The sequence below is a fragment of the Motacilla alba genome, chromosome 2 (genome assembly GCF_015832195.1).
Source record: "Motacilla alba alba isolate MOTALB_02 chromosome 2, Motacilla_alba_V1.0_pri, whole genome shotgun sequence".
NCBI lineage: Eukaryota > Metazoa > Chordata > Aves > Passeriformes > Motacillidae > Motacilla > Motacilla alba.
Genome location: NC_052017.1, coordinates 61,350,742 through 61,368,515, shown reverse-complemented (window position 1 = coordinate 61,368,515; position 17,774 = coordinate 61,350,742). Strand labels below are relative to the sequence as shown.

The window sequence follows — 17,774 nt, the reverse complement described above, 5'->3', positions numbered from 1 at the left end:
CTGTTGCCATGTACTAATGAGCTCTGAACACCACTTTAAGAGATTGCTACAAGTTTTTTATCTGGTAAATTAGGCTTTCTCCTCTATTCACAGACTTACCACAGACAACCAAACAGATCTTTTCAGTATCTGGAAAAGCATAAAGAACCTTGCTAACAGAAACTACTGCCAGCAATAGCAACTCCAGTCAAACCACTGTCTGTGGAGTACAACAGTGCTTGGGTAGTATTTTGGAAAGGGAATGCCATAATAAAGCATTCCACTCTGCCAGAGATCAGCCCCATCTTCCAGGGTGATGCCTTTCTTCCAAAGAATAAAGCAAGAACTACAGAAATGCAATAATTTGTTTTCCATGTTTAAAAGACTATTTTGCACATATAACCAAAGACACCTGGAAAACAACACATTTAAGTTCATTTTGCTGGAGACATTTCTACTTTGATGTTGAAAAACAGACCTGCTGTTATTACAGTATTTCATAACATCAAAAGTGTGATATTTAGAAGGGGCGTGTTAAGAATGAGAGATGGAATAGTCTTTAATCAGTTCTCAAAGATATCTGATACTTACTGAAATTTCTCAAAATATTTTGATCTTCCAGACTATTTTTATGAACTATAAGGACAAATATCCTCTGCAGAGATCATTCAGCTCTACACAGGGAGGGGACAAGCACCTCCAAAAAGGAGGGCAATGCCATAGAAACCATGTCAAGTTTCCCACTGCTAGAATTCTGACCTAGGCTTCCATGAAGGCAAAGGATTTATGTAACATGGTCCATGCAGTTCCCCTTATTGCCCACAGTGTTATTGCTTTGCACAGAACTCAGTGCACTGACAGCCAGCACAAAGAGGCATTTATTTGTAAAGGAAGCAGAACTGACTGTCATTTGCAGGATGCTGTATTTTCTGTTCGTAGCCAGGCACTGTGGACTGCAATCAGCATGGATCAGAGAGGAGAAAAATTAACCTACATTGGGGAAATACTGCTTCCACTGCTGACATGTCACATCTCCAGTACTATACAGAAACAACTTATTTCTCTGGCTTCGTGTTGTAGGAGTCCTATGGAAGATTTTGAGGGGGCAGAAGCAAAGGCTTGAAAATAGAATTTCTGTCATGGGAGAGACAGACAGAGAAAAGCGTACATGCATGACTAATTTAAGATTATTGTCCTCTTCAGAAGCAGGGCTAAGTTGTCATAGCCTTGGCGGTTTTTGTGCAGTTGCATGCAGAAAATGGAGTTGGTGAAGTAGAATATACAAAACTGACAGTATTTTGGCTTGTTGTGCTGTTTTCCTGGGTAAATTCTGTTTCCCTACTTACAGGGTCAAATATTCTTCCATGATTTAGACTGTAAACTTGAAACAGATGTTCTTTCTGGATTACCTCTATGAAACCACTAGCAGAATAATCACTAGCAGGACACAAAATACAGTTATAGATTAAACCCTGAGTCATCAAAAATTTTAAAAGAAAAACATTTAAGTCAAAAGTAAGCTTGAGAAGTCAAATCTACATCATAATGCTAAGTCACACTCCCATACACTTACCTTTGATAAATTTAATATGTGGACCTGATCCAAAAACAGCTTTAGCTCGCTGTCAACAGCTCTCACATTGAGCTGTAATGACTCTGTATGTTGAGCAGATGTTTAAACAATGATCATTTATTTGCAGTAATGTTCTGCCACTACCTGTACCTCATTAATTACTGCTCTCTCAGCAAGTGATGCCAAATGACGAAATTCCCTTGTATCTAAGATAGTCAGCACTAATTCCTACCTGTAATAGGAACAGCAGGAAAATCAAACAATCTGGAACCTTAAGTCATTGTGGTGGTTCTTTTAAACCAGAACACCTCTAGGTTATTAGAAGATCTGTCTCACTTCTTCAGACTGCTCAGCACACTAATTACAGCACCTGTAAGTCCAAAAACTTTAAAAGAATAATTTTACATACTTCTGTGCAGGTGGAGTATTTCACAGTATTATGTGTCAGACATGTCTAAAAGCAGAACTACAGCTAGGAGGTCAGAATATAAAGGGTATTTTAATAAGAGAAGGAAAAGAGGACTGAAGTGTTGTTATCCAAACAAGAAGTTTGGCACACCAAAAAAAAAATCCCAACAAAATTAGCAAGCAAAAAAACCCAATACCACAACTACCAGCCTTGCTTCTTCACAAAAGGGTCACTTGGATCAAGTACTTTTGTTAGGAAAGATGGCATCTTGTACCATAAACCCTCTATCACCACATTACTCCACCACTCCAGCTCTTCTGTCAGGTATGCTCATTTAAATATATGTTAAGTAGGAGAGAGATGCTTAAGAGAAAACTAACAGAAACAAGGAAGACAACTACTCCAGGAGAATAAGATACAACAAAGCAGACACTCGAGTAGCTGCAAAGCCTTCTCTGAAAGTCCCTAGAACTCTAAGAAGTTCCCAGGGTGGGAGCACCACAGCACTGCTTTCCCCCTCTCTTTCTAAGCCACCTGCAGGGCTCAGCCATCTATCTGGAGCTTGGATCCTTGGCTTCCATAATCATTAACTACACCACTTCCCCACCTTTTTTCACAAAGGAATTCTTGGGTAAGAGATACTGACCCCAGCTAGTCTTTTCAGATGTGATGAGTGCCCCAAATCCCAAACAGGTATTTCCACACCACCTCTCAAGAGCACTGCTGAGCTCCCAATCCACAGCACTGTGTCCCTTCATCCACCACAGACAATGGATGGACACTACAGCACCAAAAAGGAAGCAGGACCAAGACAGGTCTCATTAGAAATGATTCAGCTCGAGCTCACCAGCCTCGAGCACTGATCCTGAGATTTCAGTCCAGTTTCTACATCTGCATTTTTGAGTAAATAACTTCTAAGAAGCAGTATAACTTCAGAACCAAATAACTTTAAGAACAGCATCGACACAGACCTGATTTTTCTCCCACTACATTTAAAGATTTCGTTTTTTAAATTAAATTTTTTTTAAAAAAATTTAAAAATTAGAACAAAACACAGTAAGCCAAGCACCTTTTCATTTTGTCTGTGTAACTGATAAGTACACAGTTAATTTATTCAAAACACAAAGAAGGAATACAAACAAATATTTGTCTACCCAACCACCCTTCTGTGACTTCAATGTAAAGTATCTTCCCCAAATACCAACGGGGCTTGCCTGAATGCAGGGATGGCAGGATCCTTATAGCAGTGTTTGTAAAGTCCCACTTCAGAAACTCACTTAACTTTCAGGCCAGATGAAAGCCTTGAGCCTGCACATATTCATCAATTTAAAAATAAAATAGTAGGCTTAAAGTGCAATCCATCAGTAGAATGGGAACTGGCACATCTAAAATAACTTGCCCCATTCTTGCTGCTGCAATGTCTGTGCAATTCTATTTTCAGTTTCTTTTCTATAGAAAAATGTCAGTGATCTTTAAAAAAATAAACCAATACAAACAGAGCAGTTTTGTTCTCATTATCCCAGTGATATCCCAGTAAGTGCACCCAACAGAAAGAAACAAATATCAGTAAGGGGGAAAAAGTGCCAACTTGACAGGCTATTCTATGCCAAAAGAAAGTTGGTTTTTTTCCCCACTGTAGAAACTGTCAGCACTGTGCTAAATTTAAGCACATTATCCTTGGAATTAGTGGCTTGATCAAAGGCTAAACTTTTCAGACATTGCAATGGTATTATGTAACCCTTTATTAGGCCCTTAAACACAGAAAATCTGGAACATCCTGTATTTAAATACCCAGTCATGTTCATAGTAACTTAAAACAAGGGTGCTGTAAAAATTAGCATATTAGGATGTGCTTAAAAAGTTTATGCATGGACTTTGCTAGAGAAAAGGATAGATTTTATCTGTCCTTATATTCATCTTGATAGCAGAGCTTGTCCATCTAAATTTCTTTTCATTTTAACGAGGAAAAAAGGCAATTCCAAGTTGCAGTTTATCAAATTCTGAAGCATAACTCTAAAACAGGTACTTATACTGTAAAAGTACTCTAGATGAGTAAGTTTAGATGCAGAAATGTACAGTGCAGACTATTTATAAACAGTATTTATACTACACACACTAATTTTACCAGAAGCAAAAAGAAATCCCTGGATTGTGAAACCGGATTCCATTTAGTTGTAAGAAATGAAGTTTTCAAAAATGACCGATAGCTTCTCGTGCTTCAATTTTTGGTTTAATACTTAAAGACACCATAAAAAGGTATCGTATTCCAGAAGCTGGTATTCTACACTAATTTCAAGTGCCTGAAACAGAACTGGGATAAAACAAAACAAAACAAAACCTAAAACCAACAACAAAAAAAAAAAAAAAGGTGCCAGTCAGGAGAAAAGCAAATTAGCATATCTACTGCTAGATATGTAGCTATGAAGAGTTTTAGGGTAACAATGCTCCCCCCACACAATGGGTGTAGTCAAACACATTTGGTTTCCTGCTTCCCCAAGCAGGTGCTACAAACCTCACCTCTTCCTGTCCTCTTCCTCGCCTAAGCAGTTTTCTGTCTCAGAAATACACAGGAACAGCACTTGCAGAGGGAGCGAAGAATAAAGCAAATGCTTCAGACAAGCACAGAAACATAATATTGGGGTACATCAACATGGAAAGGTGAAGACCTATGCTGCTGTCTTATGCTCCAACCTAGCAAAATAAAGGGAGACCATACCCTCTCCAGTAATGCAGTCAACAGTATTTAGTGAAAGAGGTACAGAAAGTATTCCCAGCTACCTGTTACAGGCAGAAGAGAACACACAAAACTTTGGGAAGCCAGCAGTAAGGGCCAGGGAAAATGTGCAGTGAACTTGCAGAGAATTTTTTTTTCTTTAGAATTAATTTTCAGTCAGCTCAACAAGATGCACATTAGAGAGGTTTTTCACATGGGGAAAAAAAGAAACATGGCACAAGGGCAGAAAATATATGCACAGCCACATTTTTTGGCAGTAAACCTTAGTCAGAACCATTTAATTGGGAAAATCATTTTATATTTAGACAATTATATTTGCAAACATTAGAGATAGTAAAACTCACAATTTTGCTTCCAAAAGCAATGAAAACTTTATATTTTCCAGCAGCTTCCCAAGTCACATATTTCCCCCAAGGCACTTGATTCTGCTGGCCAGCAGATTTTCTAGATAGCTATTTTCTTCATTTTTAGCCTATTTCCAAAGAACTGTGTATGTGCTGCTTTTTGTTTTCCTAATTCAAACACAATTATCTTCATTTAATTCCTTTGCTATTACAGTGACCATGTAGAATCTGCAAACCTCTGTTAACTGCCAGCTGCAGACATCCACTTTCACAACCACAAAACACTGGTCCTTCCTATTGTTCTACAGTTTAAAAGTAAAATTATTGCCCTGTGTTTTTCAATATATGACATGTTTATCTAACCTTCATTTATGTGGGCTGCAGACTTATTTTTAATCCCTTCAGAACCGTGGCAGGAAGAGAAGACACCAACAAAATGTGCACAGTGACAATATCCTGTTGTGGCTTTTTTTCTCCTTCCTTATTTCTGCTCAGAATTTGCAGCATACTTGCTCCACGGTCATTTATTTTGGATCGTGAACCATGCAAAAAGACAAGAACATAGCCCCAGCTGTTTAGTTTTGCCTGTTACAAGCACCTTACATCTACAGCAAATATCTCTGAATGCTGAACTTTGGAGCATGTCTAATTTTAGGCACTCAGCTTCAGACACTATTGAAAACAAGTTACTTGGAGATGACAAGTGCTCAGGACTTGGCACAAGTCAAACATCTCAACCACCACTAAACTAACATATTTGGAAATCATCAGTACCTTTCAAAAAAGTCATGCTCTGAAGGAATTTGAGGGGTTGCCCCCTCAAATTAAACAAACAAATAACAAAAACTAAAAAAGCCCACATTTCCTAGTTTTCAAACTTAGCAACCAAATCAAAACAAAAACTAACTGGAAAACACACAGCATGAACAAGCGTCAGTTGGTGAATAAAGAAATGCAAACAAACAAAAAAAAAAAAAAGAGAGATTTGACTTTTGCTATAAATTAATTTTATTTGCACTATACTATATTTGAGGAAAAAAGATTTAATTTCCTTGCCTCATTAAAGCCTTCTTTACATATCCCCCCACTGGAGCTCTGCAGTTCTATTTGCATGCAGTGCAGCAGAACTTTGGTTTATAACACTGATATTTTCCAAAGATAACTGCGATATGAGGAGGAAAAAACTCACTCACCTTTGCTTAATCATGGTATTTTTGTATTCTTACCATGCTTATGAGTCAGCAATAGCAGAAACTTAACTTGCTTTTCTTAGGCAACGTGAATAAGTCTCACTTTTTCCTCTTCAACAGTTAGGAAAAAAAGAGAAGAATGACCTTACATTTTAAAATTATTGCAGTGATGATCCTACTGTGCAGTGACAGGCAACTTATTATCCAAGAAACAAAGTACAACAACAAAATTCCAAAAACTCCAAGTGAATTCTTCTCAAAATACTGTAAGAATTTGAACATAGCCAGGGAAAAGAAATTCAACAATCCTTTAAGTTGCATAAACAATTATAATTTCCCTTTCAAGCAAGCGCTTTACACATAAAGCCTTAAAAACCATGCTTTGAAAGAACTAGGACATTGCATGATCTGCCCGGCTGGCTTACAAAATGTATTTCCACCTCTCTATCGCAAGGTTTTATACCACTAACATCTGGATATCTCAGAGGCACTTTGAGAAAGCATTTCAGGTCTGATTTTTAGCAAACTTCACTATCTCAAAACACACATGGTATTCTTCCCACTGTTGCTGTAGCATTAAGGTGCAGATTCAGATTTGGGGAGTGTTTCAGTTTCTCTGATGCTGGGAGGCACCCGAGCAATGAGCAGCACGGAGTTTATATGGGACGAGGGGGAGGAGACTTAGGAGCTGACCACCGACCTGGGTCCCCAAAGACCGCCTGAGGCTTTTCCAGGCCACGAGCCACTAGTTCGACCTGTCAGCAAATAAATGAGGCCAACGTCTCGTAGACAGAATTTCTCCAAGCCATTGCAAAAGCATGATCCTAGACACAGCAAAGAGGCACACTTGCCATTTAGGGTCTTCTAAAACTGGGCAGGTACATCATCCTTATTAGTGACTATGCTCAAAAACTGAAGTGCCACAGGAAAAGGAAAGAGAGAAGGCAGATACAGAATCTATTTTCTCCTGACAATCATTTAAACACTAACTTAACGCTATCTAGGCAAAAAAATAAACAAGAGACTGAGACTCCTAGGCAACTGAGGTAATGGTGCACATAAAAATGTATGACTGATAAACAGATAGATAATAGACTACAGATCAGGATGTCAGAACCCTATCAAAGGATGAAGGCAGACTTCACCAGACACCTGCTGGCATAATCTATTCAAAGAATATATGCAGATCACGAAACTATCAAATACAGCATTAAAGATATGCAGCATGAACTGAACAGAGGGGAAGTGCTCACCATATGGACAAAAATCCCCCAGCAGTTAAAAATCAGAACAGAAAAGTAAGAGGATAACCCAACAGGGGAATACATTTCAAATCATATAAGGAGCCAGTTACTTTTTATATAAACTAATAAACAGAAGGACAGCTGCAGCTGGGGCTGCCTGAAAGTGGGATGTGAGAGAAGTGACCTCTCCTGGGTGTTGGCTAATCTTCCCTACAGAGATCTGGTGCTTCCTGCTATATTATCACCATGTGAAGACACTCAAATAATAAATCAAGCATGAGTCAAGGTCTGGGAGGGGATGATGACTCTAGCAGAGCCACCCACCCATAATGGAAGTAGCCATGCTTTGGACTGTCAGCAGTGATTTGGGATCCTAAAGGCATCAGCAACACCAGAGGCAGGGCTGACAGAAACCAGTGCCTGCAGAGGTAACAAGACCTGAAAGGAGCCAGCAAAAGAACAGGTACTTCCAAAAGGTTTTTCTTTTAAGCTACGTTTACCCTAGAAACACATGTCTGTCATATAAACATCCAAACTCTGGCTCTGGCCAAGTTCTTGGCCTTCACAGCCTCCTGTTGAAAGGGTTTCACAGCCAGGTCTGGACTACATGACAAACACCCTAACTTTAATTACTGTTGAATCTGCAGCCTATCATATGTTTCTCTGAATGTGAAGAAACACTGGGAGACAGAAAGGAATAAGTCCCTTCTTCACTTGACCAGAAAGGTTGTGAACTCCCCATCCCTGGAGGTGTTCAAGGCCACCTGGGGCTTTAAGTAACATGGCCTAGTGGAAGTTCCCTGGCATAAGGGTTGAAGCTAAATGATCCTTCACCATATTCTATTACTCTAAGGCCTAGATCGATTTCTTTCATGCTGCTCACAAACACTTACACCATGATCCCTCTTAAAAGTCACATTTCTAAAGCAAACCTCTCCATTCCTTCACTTTGCTTTCACAGGTTTAAGAAAATAAGCTTACCCTGTATTTTTTTCTCTTTTATCCAGTTCCAGTTTTCATCCTGGTTCATGGCAAAGAACAGCTGCAATCATCTTTTCATTGACAAAACTGACCACAACGGAACAGAAATATAGTTATGCCAGTCTGCCCTGAGCATTCTTTGTTCTAATCCTCATCTTATTTACTGATTAGCATCAGCAGAATACCTCTGAAACTTTCTTTTTCCAAACTGCTGAGCCCATATTTCTCTCTGCAATGTTAGGTTTGTAAATTGGGAAATAACACTCTATCAGAGAAGTGGCAATAAAGGTAACACAAAATTAGAATTATATTCTTTGAACAGAAAACAAGCAAGTGTTTTCTCTCCCAAGAGTCTATCATATTTCACAGTGTCTCACAGCAATATGCCTACACTTTCAACATACTTGTACAGAGAAGGGAAAACCCACCCATATTCTGAGTGCAGTGTTATTGTTGCTGTGGCAACTACAGACCACAATTTTTTGCCTCTAGAGAATTAGCATGAGCACAAACATACACACTGAAGCAAAGACAGCTGTGGGTCCTAAAAGTGCCTACAACTCACTGTAGATGCCTAATGCTGCCATCAAAAACTGAATGTAATTTTTAAAAATGAACTTTAATGTCTCAGTCACTGTCTCCATTTGTCTACACTTTGTTTCCACCTTCAATACAGCATAGTTGGCAAAGTATCCTGAGAAACCCTGATACATAAGAAGTGTAAATGTCAGACTACTTAAACTCCACTTGTGACTGAACAGAGTAATTATAAAACTCTCTCTAAAACAGATAAATTAGTGATCTATCAGCTGGAATTTGCGGGTATAAATACTTAGTGCAAACCCTAGGAGTCAGGGATTTGAACCTGCCTTTTGTGTGCATACAAAGATGAGATGAGATGCATGAGACAGACAGTCACTGCTGTACTCTCTTTGACACTACCTCACACTGGTAACAGGAAAAAAACCCCTACTTTTACCATTATATAATGTCATTTAAGCCAGATGTACGAGTTAAAAATTAAAACTTTTCTACTCAATGGTCCTTTAAAAATAAAAATTTTTACTTAAAACCAATATATGAGCACAGGAGTTATTCAAGAAATATTGAAAGCAGAGGGTCCTCAACTGTTTTAGGTTTTGCCTTGTCATTTTGCCTTCCCCATTCCTGCCCTATCTGCATACCAGGGCCAAATTGCACTTGAACAAGAAACCACAAATGAAGAAATTGCTGAAGTCCAATTAGAGCTTTGTCACAAGACCAGGGCCTGTGGAAGCAGCAAACACTCACCCAGTTCGTGACAGTCAGCATTTGAAGTCTGTTTCTTGGCCTGAAATTGTTATTTAGTTTTTCTAGTATTCTGCATGTAATCCAAAGAAATTATGTAAAAGAGTATTTTCTTGCCTCCCTTTTCCATCTCAGATGTCCCCAACCTGACACACTCATTGAACTTGAAGACCACAGAATATAATCTCTCACTGATCAAAAATTTAAAACTTGCTATTCCATAGGGCTGCCAGGTCTTTATCTGGGATTTAGCAGCCAGATTCACTCAGGTTTATTTGCTTTTTTGCTTAAGTCATCTAGGTAGGCAGCTCACATGCTTTGAGACAGCTTCCCACCCACTACATTGCAGGGTGTGACATGAAGGCACAGGCAAAAGTCCCATTATCCAGCCAGTTTGTCACCAGGTAACCACCAAATCTTACAAGGACAAAGCAACCAGAAAGAGGGAAATGAAGAATTGTTCTGATGTTTAGTATTTGTTTTGCCTCAGACCAGATAGCATGGCAACACCCATGCTACAGACTGATTGATTAACTTTATTAAAAGTTTTCAGAACAATGAGTATCATTGTTGAAGAAAAAAATAAAAATTATTCCTGGCTGGAAAAGCTGTCTAGTTAATACTTTGGATTTTGGTTTTAAAAGTTGTCTTCTATTTGGGTATTTTACTAACAGTTAGAGGAATGATTGAGAACAAATTCTTAGGAAATTTGTAAATGATTCAACATATTTTATTCAAAAATATGTTTACGAGGGTTTTCTCCTCACACTATTAAGATTGGTTTTTTAAAGCCTGGAATTTTCTTATTATGAGGGAAGCCAAAAACACAAGAGAAAAAATATTTCCACTCAACTCCATTAAGGATGCAACATACTGTAAGTAGACACCATCCAAAAAACTTTGAAAAAAAACATTTATGTCAGAATGTGGGCTTTTGGTTGCACATACGTGCTCACCTGTGATTTTGCAAAAGCCGTTTAAAATGCTTTAAGCCGGGGCAAAAAAAGGACTGTTGAAAATAAACATTCCCGATCAAGGTCATAAGAAGGGAGACTGATGCAATCTTGCTCTGGGAAAGGACCACCCAAAGGGTTTCCCTTCGCTGTTTTTCTCCACGGGTCGTTCCCTCTGTTGGCAGAGGCGGGCCTCGTTGTCCTGGCTGAGGCCTGTGCGGAACGGGCTGGATTCCACCTATTCAGGAGTGACCAAACAAGCCTGACCAGTGCCGTGCGCCGGAGGAACCACCAGATGAAGGTCAGAGAATTCCACTATGCCCATCTCTGCAAGGGCTGAGGTGGAGCAAAAATGGCTCTGAAGAGCAAAGCAGCTGAGGGCGAGGTGCTTCATTCATGTGACTCATGGTCTGGAGGGTCTCAGTTCAGAGGAGTTGGACTCAAGGGCTGTGTGCCCCTCACCAGCTGAGGCACTGCAGGGCCCTGGGCAGCACCCTCTGGCTTCACGTTCTCAGACGGGAACCCTGTGTAGAAGCTCCAGGGCCATTTGGTGTCTGAAGCGTGCCCAGTGGGGACAGTCAAGGGATTCCTTCCCAAAGCACACTCCTGGTCCAAACTATATTTTAACATAAACGCTCTCACCACTATTACTGAACTAACTGTAGAAATGTTTGCATCAAGCTGTACTTTGAAGAGCAGGCCTGAGTTTCTAAGATCTCCTTAATGATTCTCACTAGACTATCCAAGTGTCCAGGAGATTAAGTTTGGTACCCTCAAGGTTATCTGTAACTACTAAGTAACATAGAGAGGGATTTTTTTTTTCATTCCAAAGTAAAATATGGCCCATTGACACGTTTTAAAAATGTTACCTGTTCCTTGATTTTGGACAAGTACAAAAGGTTGGATTCCTGCAGTAATGCCAAGCCCAGTGCTGCAGCCTCCCCTGCCCAGGGACTAGCAGCAGCACTTTGCAGTCTGGCAAGCCTGCCTCCAGCGCTGCCCATCCTTGTGAACTGTAACAGGAGCCAAGGAGCAGCCAGAGTATTAAATGCCGTGCCAGGCTGGCAAACACACAGCAAATCCCTAAGCATCAGGGGCTCCCCCGAAAACACAGAGCCAGTTCTGTGCTCAGTGCCTAGACCCCTAGGCTGGAGCCCAAGAGTCTTCATCACTACTTTAGATTTTCTCAAAATAGCTGCAGAGCACCACTAAATCAGTGCTGGCGTGATTAATGCGCAGAGAAGGTTTCAGGGAGCTTTATGCAGCCCTTCAACGTTTATTTTTCCAGATCTTGTTTAAGACAGATGAGAAGGAAAGTACTTAAAAGGGGGAAAATTGTAAGCAGCTGATTCCAGTTGCACTTTTGTCCCTTGCCAAATTAAAAACTTAATAGGACAGGCTTTGTTTTCAAGGCATGAGGGATGTGGAAATATTTACACTCGTAATATCAAGACATCAGCCATAAGGTTCAAGACTACAGTGCCAAACACAGTGAGAACATGTTGGAAAAGGCAGCACATGTTTCCAAAGCAGAGGAGAACGTGTATTTATTGCAATTGTTAGTGATAGCTGACCTGAACAGAAAAAAAATGCTTTGGAGACGGCATTAAACTTTGGAAGAAGGTATCATACCTCTGTCCCATGACTGTCCCAGGCGGATACAGACTCCTGGACCTTGCACAAGTGACTGAAACAAGAGACTGGATTTACTGCAAATGCACTATGAACTGCCCTGTTCACAAGCTCTTGTATAACTGGGGACCCAAATGAGGGTCAGCAAGATTCTTCCTCTGTTCTTTACATCATGCCTTCTCGTTCATGGCATTATAATAATAAGATAATGGTTTATTTTAAGGAAAACAGTTTTATAAAACCTAAGTACTCAGAAGTCAGAAAATATCAAAATTAAAGTTGGTTTTGGCAATGTAAGTAATATATCTCTATAAGTGTGTTGAATTCTAATTTCATTTTTTCTTATTGTTTCTCAAATAACTAAGATTTACATGGGGTTTTTTTGGTGGTTTTTTTTTTTTTTTGCAGTTGAGTGTGTTAGGCAGGGAGGGATCTGATGTAACAAATACTGCTGCAATTCAAAATGGAAATGTAGAATTTTCAATTGAAAATGATGACATTAGGAAATTGAAATGTAGCATAGTTCGTATCAACCATGACAGTTGTTGCCAGAGATCCAGAGCAGCTTTTTTCAGTTAAAAACCTGATACTAACCCCGCTTAAATCTTTAATGAACTTCCACCTTCAGTTATCTCACTTTGGTCTGTAACAAATTACCTTTCTTTCCTCAGCATTACATTTTCTAATGTCTCTATTGACAACCATTAAAGGATCCTCGAATTCCACAGACTAAAGTCCGTTAAGTTTCTAGAAAGTTAGTTTTTTATTTGACTTTACACTGCCCAAATACTGGATAAGAAAAGTCTGGCAAAGAGGCTTGGGACTAACACATCTTCTGACTAGTTAAATCAGAAAGCAGAGAAGTAAAACTAAAGTCAGACAGAAAAAAAAAAAAAAGAAAAATATTAAGGAAAAAAGTTAACAAAACCATTCCTGATTTTGGGATCAGAATACATGTTGATTTTTGTAAAAGTTAAAAAATATACATATACTTTTTTCTTCTTTCTCCTTTTTAAACCAGATCATCAGCATGCTTTGTGCAGAGAGTTTTTCAAACTTAAGGAATGGTGGAAAGACATTTTTAATACTCCAACTATCCCAAGATTCAGAGGCATGTCCCAGAATCCCTCCACAGTTAGTTTTTTTTATTTAAACTGCTGTCAAAATATAAATATGCAGATGACCTACAATGAAAGAATTAAAATGAAAAATTTTTATTCCCACCAGCAGACAAAATTAAGTTCAAGTGAATTTTTTTTCCTCTTTGGGGAAACATGGCTGGCCTCATCAATGGAAACACCAAAATTAAAAGCCCTCTGATAAAAACATGAGAAAATGCTCATACAGTTTTTTGAGGGAATTTCCTCTGAACTTACTTCCCTCAAAGTTAACAGCCTTGGTACTGTCTGGCAATAGGTCAGGGTAAAAAGGCCTGTTAAAATGTAAGGTTTGTTGTACAGCAGTTGACCATTTGCACTAGGGTTGCTACTTCTAAAGCAATACATAGCCCGGCATATCAAGGGTACTACAAAATAACCTTGGGAAGTGAAACTTTTTAATCATGTGTCTTAACCCTCTGAGCCTTACTTCTAGAGGTGCCTAGAGCTTAGGAAGGCATGGTAAAACTACGTATGAATAAACAATGCCATTAAATTTACTTTAAATATGGCTTGAAATAGTACATTTATTTCTTCACAGTATTTTTACATGCACACGCTTTGTTTACATAAATTACACTATGAAAAGTTTAATGCTTAACTTCCCATATCTCACTGATTTATGGTAGAGGACTATATCCCAAAATTGGTGATTTTGGGCATGTATAACAAAAAAGTGTATACTTTGCCAAAAGTCATTGTATAAGCAAACAGGAGGGATTACATTCCAGCATCAACGATTTGGGGAATACATGATATGGAAATAAAAAACACCCCAAAATTCTTTTGCAAATGCTGCTGAAGGTATATCATTGACCTAGAGAGGTATTTTTAGAATACAAGTCAGCTAAACTTCAAAGTCTGCTTTCCTGAGATATGAGAATTAATTGAACACAGAGAGTCTTTTCATCCTCTTTCAAGATCATTAATCTTGTTACCACATATAGCACTTCTTAAAAAATAATATTTCAATGCTAAATTCAAAGATCAATCATCCATTGAAGAGACATGCAAATACATGCTGACACATCAGGATTGTTTTAGCATCTAAAGCAGAAAACACCTTTATATCCTCATGCAGTGCACTGTCTCCTAAACAAAATGTGAGTGGTCTGCCAGGTACACAGCACAGAGAGGAGCTCCATCCTCTGTGATTCTGGGCTGCTTTTAAAACCAAGTCGCAATTTTTTACGAAAACCACTATTGTGAAAAACGACATTTTCATAGTCATCCATGCTTCCCATATTGAGTGACACAACAGCTGCTTCTGAGATGACAAAACATTTTCCAAGTACCATTACCACAGCTTTTCTGCCCCAGCCATGAAAGGATAACGATTACAACCTTCATTCCTCAGACCTTCAGCTCAACTTTTTTCTGGTCTTTTACACAGAGTGAAATCTCTCTCATAGCACAGTTCTCATGGAAAACCATCTCTATAAAAAAAGGGACAAGTCCTCTGTTCACTAAACACAGAGACATATGGCTTTCCCATATCATAGTGACCTGGAGGGTCTAAACTCCACCTTTACCTCTTGCTCTCCAGGCACATCCTGGCATTTTTGAAGGGTCAGGGCCAGCCACAGAGAACTGCCAGCTGCATGGAGCAGAGGGAGGTTGGGGCTGTCACCATCCAACAGGCTAAGCACAACGATGCAGACACAGAGTGGCAAACCAGAGATACCTCCCCTGCTGCAGCCTGGGCACTACAGAAGGCACAGAGAGCCTGTCAGCACTGCAGTAAGGGGCTCCTGTAAAACCAGCCCCTGCTCCACATGGGATTCAGATCTGGCAAAGTTGTCTTTCATATGCAGAGCTCCATTCTGTGCAGAGGAGCAAGTGACTGAACTTCTCCTCAGCTCAGCAATACACTCTCTCATTCTTATGAGGAAGGGAAGCAATCCACCTGGCAGAAGAGTCATGTAAAAAAGATTTTATTTTGCTTCTCAGGGCTTTAGCACTGCAGGTGAGAGTTGAGACTCGTGATTTGAGGGAACAGTGGTAGCACAGTGCTTCCACGCATACCCACAATGTGGGTATATCCTGTTCCAGGACAGCAGAAGTCCCTGATGCTTGGCATGGTGCAGCATACTGCAGTGGGGCAGGAGGAGCGGGGTAAATTTTTTAAAAGTATTGATGGCATAATCTCACAGGGACAATTAAACAGGGGGATTTTCAGGTGAGGAAAGTTCTATTTCATTGCAGCCATGCTGTAGTTCTGTAATGAACCCCAGAAAAGGGGGGTTCCTCCTGGCCCATCACTGCCCCTTGCCACTTGAGGCAGCAAGGTCATGGGCAGGGACAGCACCCACGCCTACACTCACACAGCCTGGCCACACTGCTGAGCCCAGAGCATGTGGCCCTTGCTTTCTGCTATGGGCTCGAGACACAAACCAGCAAACACAGAAGTGCCAACCACCAGAACCCATGAGACCAGAGCCCAGGGACAAATACAGCACATAACCAGATGCAGGGAAGCATCCTCAGGCCCAGAAGAGCACGAGAAGAATCTTCTCCACAGACAACACCTCAGCTGAATGGAAGGGCAAGTTTTGAAAGCTTAGAAAGAAAAACTGCAGTCTGTCAAGACTTCATTGTTTGGGAACTGAGTCAGCCTAACATTGTACGTACATTGTGGTACCACAAACAAGCTGGAACAGTAAATGTTTGCTATTTCTGGCTTCTTTGGTGCTCCTGTATTCATCAATCATGGCATGGAATACCTCAAAAAAGAAGCTATCACTATTCATAGTGCCTTCTCCTAATCTAATGGCTCACAGATAATTATAGGCCTTTATTGTTTGACTGTTTTAGTGTTGAGCAACATATCTCTCTCCTTGCATCAAAACCTGTTTTCTGTCAAAAAAGGGGAAACTAGCATGGATAGATGAAAGAGTTTAATCTACAAAATTACATATTCCTTATTCAGCTTTAAAAACAAACAGTAGTAAAAAATGACACATAGCACCACTCACTCTGCAAACAGAAGAAAGCAAATAAATCTCAATCTTCTGTTGATATTTTACCAAGCACACCCCTGCTGCCCTGGTTTCTTAGAGCGCAGGGTCAGCTTCCTAGTAGCTTGGTGGAGTCTTTTTCTGGTCAGCACAAACTTCCAGACTTAACTTCCTTGTCGCTGAAAGAATGCAGGAAGGCAGCAGGTGCATGCAGGCTTGAGGGACAATAAAAGGCAGGGGGTAGGGGAGAGCAACGTTTTTCTGCCTGTTAGGGATGAAGTTAACTAGGAGACTATTAACAATTAGGAAACACCACCACAGCCAAAAATCTATGATGCTGTTAAGGATTTAATGCAAACTTGCCCTCCCAGAAGACCACTTGTGTGTCTGTGTGTTCTGCCTATCTCCATATATGCACTTCACGATTCCATCAGGCACTTAGACTAGGCTGGAAGCGGCTTCTGAGCTTCCCTTCTACAGTGCTGTAGTCCACGAAAGCAGTGCCTGAACGTAAGGATTCCCTACAGGGCATCCCGCATCTCCCCACGCGGTTCCCAGGGGTGGACCAGCACCCGAGCTCCTGAAGCATTCCAAACTCTGCCCCAGTCAGCCCAGCACCGTGACTGACAGCATGCAGCAGCATCCAGCAGCGACTTCTTGCGAGAGCAGGAGAAGCGCCAGGCATTGCCGGGAAAAACGAAACGCTTCCCCGGTGACAGCAGCCCGACCCCCGCCCAAACCCGCTCCTACCGCGGGCTCTCCGCGCTGCTGCCGAGGCCCTGGAGCAAACACGGCGTGACAGCGACGGACCCGCCGTCCCTCGCTGCCGGCCGGGGACCCGCGCTGAGGATGCCGCCCGGGCCCGCCGCTGCCGGCGCGGCTCGCAGCCTCACCTGGTCCAGCGGGATGCCCAGCAGCGCGCTCAGCGGGTGCAGCAGGGTGGAGCCGGTGGTGCGGTGCGGGGCTCCGGGCGGCTCGGCCATGCCTCATCCCCCCCTCCCGCCGCCGCCGCCGCACGGCCCCGGCGCCACCTGCGCGCACCTCCCGCCGCCGCCGCGCCCGCTCCGCGCCGCGCCGCGCCCGCCCCGGGGCCCTCCGTGGGGCGGGGCCGCCGCCGACGGCCGGGGCGGAGCGGGGCGGGCTCCGGGGGCGGGGAGCGGGGAGCCCTCGCCATCCCCGGGGCCGCATCTGCCGCCTCCCGCCGCCCGCGGGCGCGGTGTCCCGGCGCGGTGGCAGCGCGGGCTCGGTGCGGCCGGGTGCGCACGGACAGCCGCTGCCGTAGCGGAGTCTCCCGGCCCCGGGTTCCTGCCAAAAGCACGTGCTTGAGCGGCATC

The 17,774-nt window shown here is 41.6% G+C and overlaps 1 protein-coding gene across 5 annotated transcripts in view; it reads right to left on the bottom strand.

Annotated features, from left to right (window-relative positions):
* The window catches only part of MBOAT1 (membrane bound O-acyltransferase domain containing 1), a 56,564-nt gene extending 39,022 nt beyond the window's left edge, over nt 1-17,542 (bottom strand). For 4 of the 5 annotated variants that reach the window (XM_038127596.1, XM_038127598.1, XM_038127599.1 and 1 more), the window contains exon 1: nt 17,334-17,542. In XM_038127596.1, coding sequence (XP_037983524.1) covers nt 17,334-17,423 — 90 coding nt within the window. In that variant the 5' untranslated portion in view covers nt 17,424-17,542. Of the gene's footprint in view, nt 1-6,232; nt 13,225-17,333 lie in introns of those variants that run through there. The other variant, XM_038127601.1, reaches the window with a different exon arrangement.
* Between the last annotated feature and the right edge of the window lie 232 nt (nt 17,543-17,774).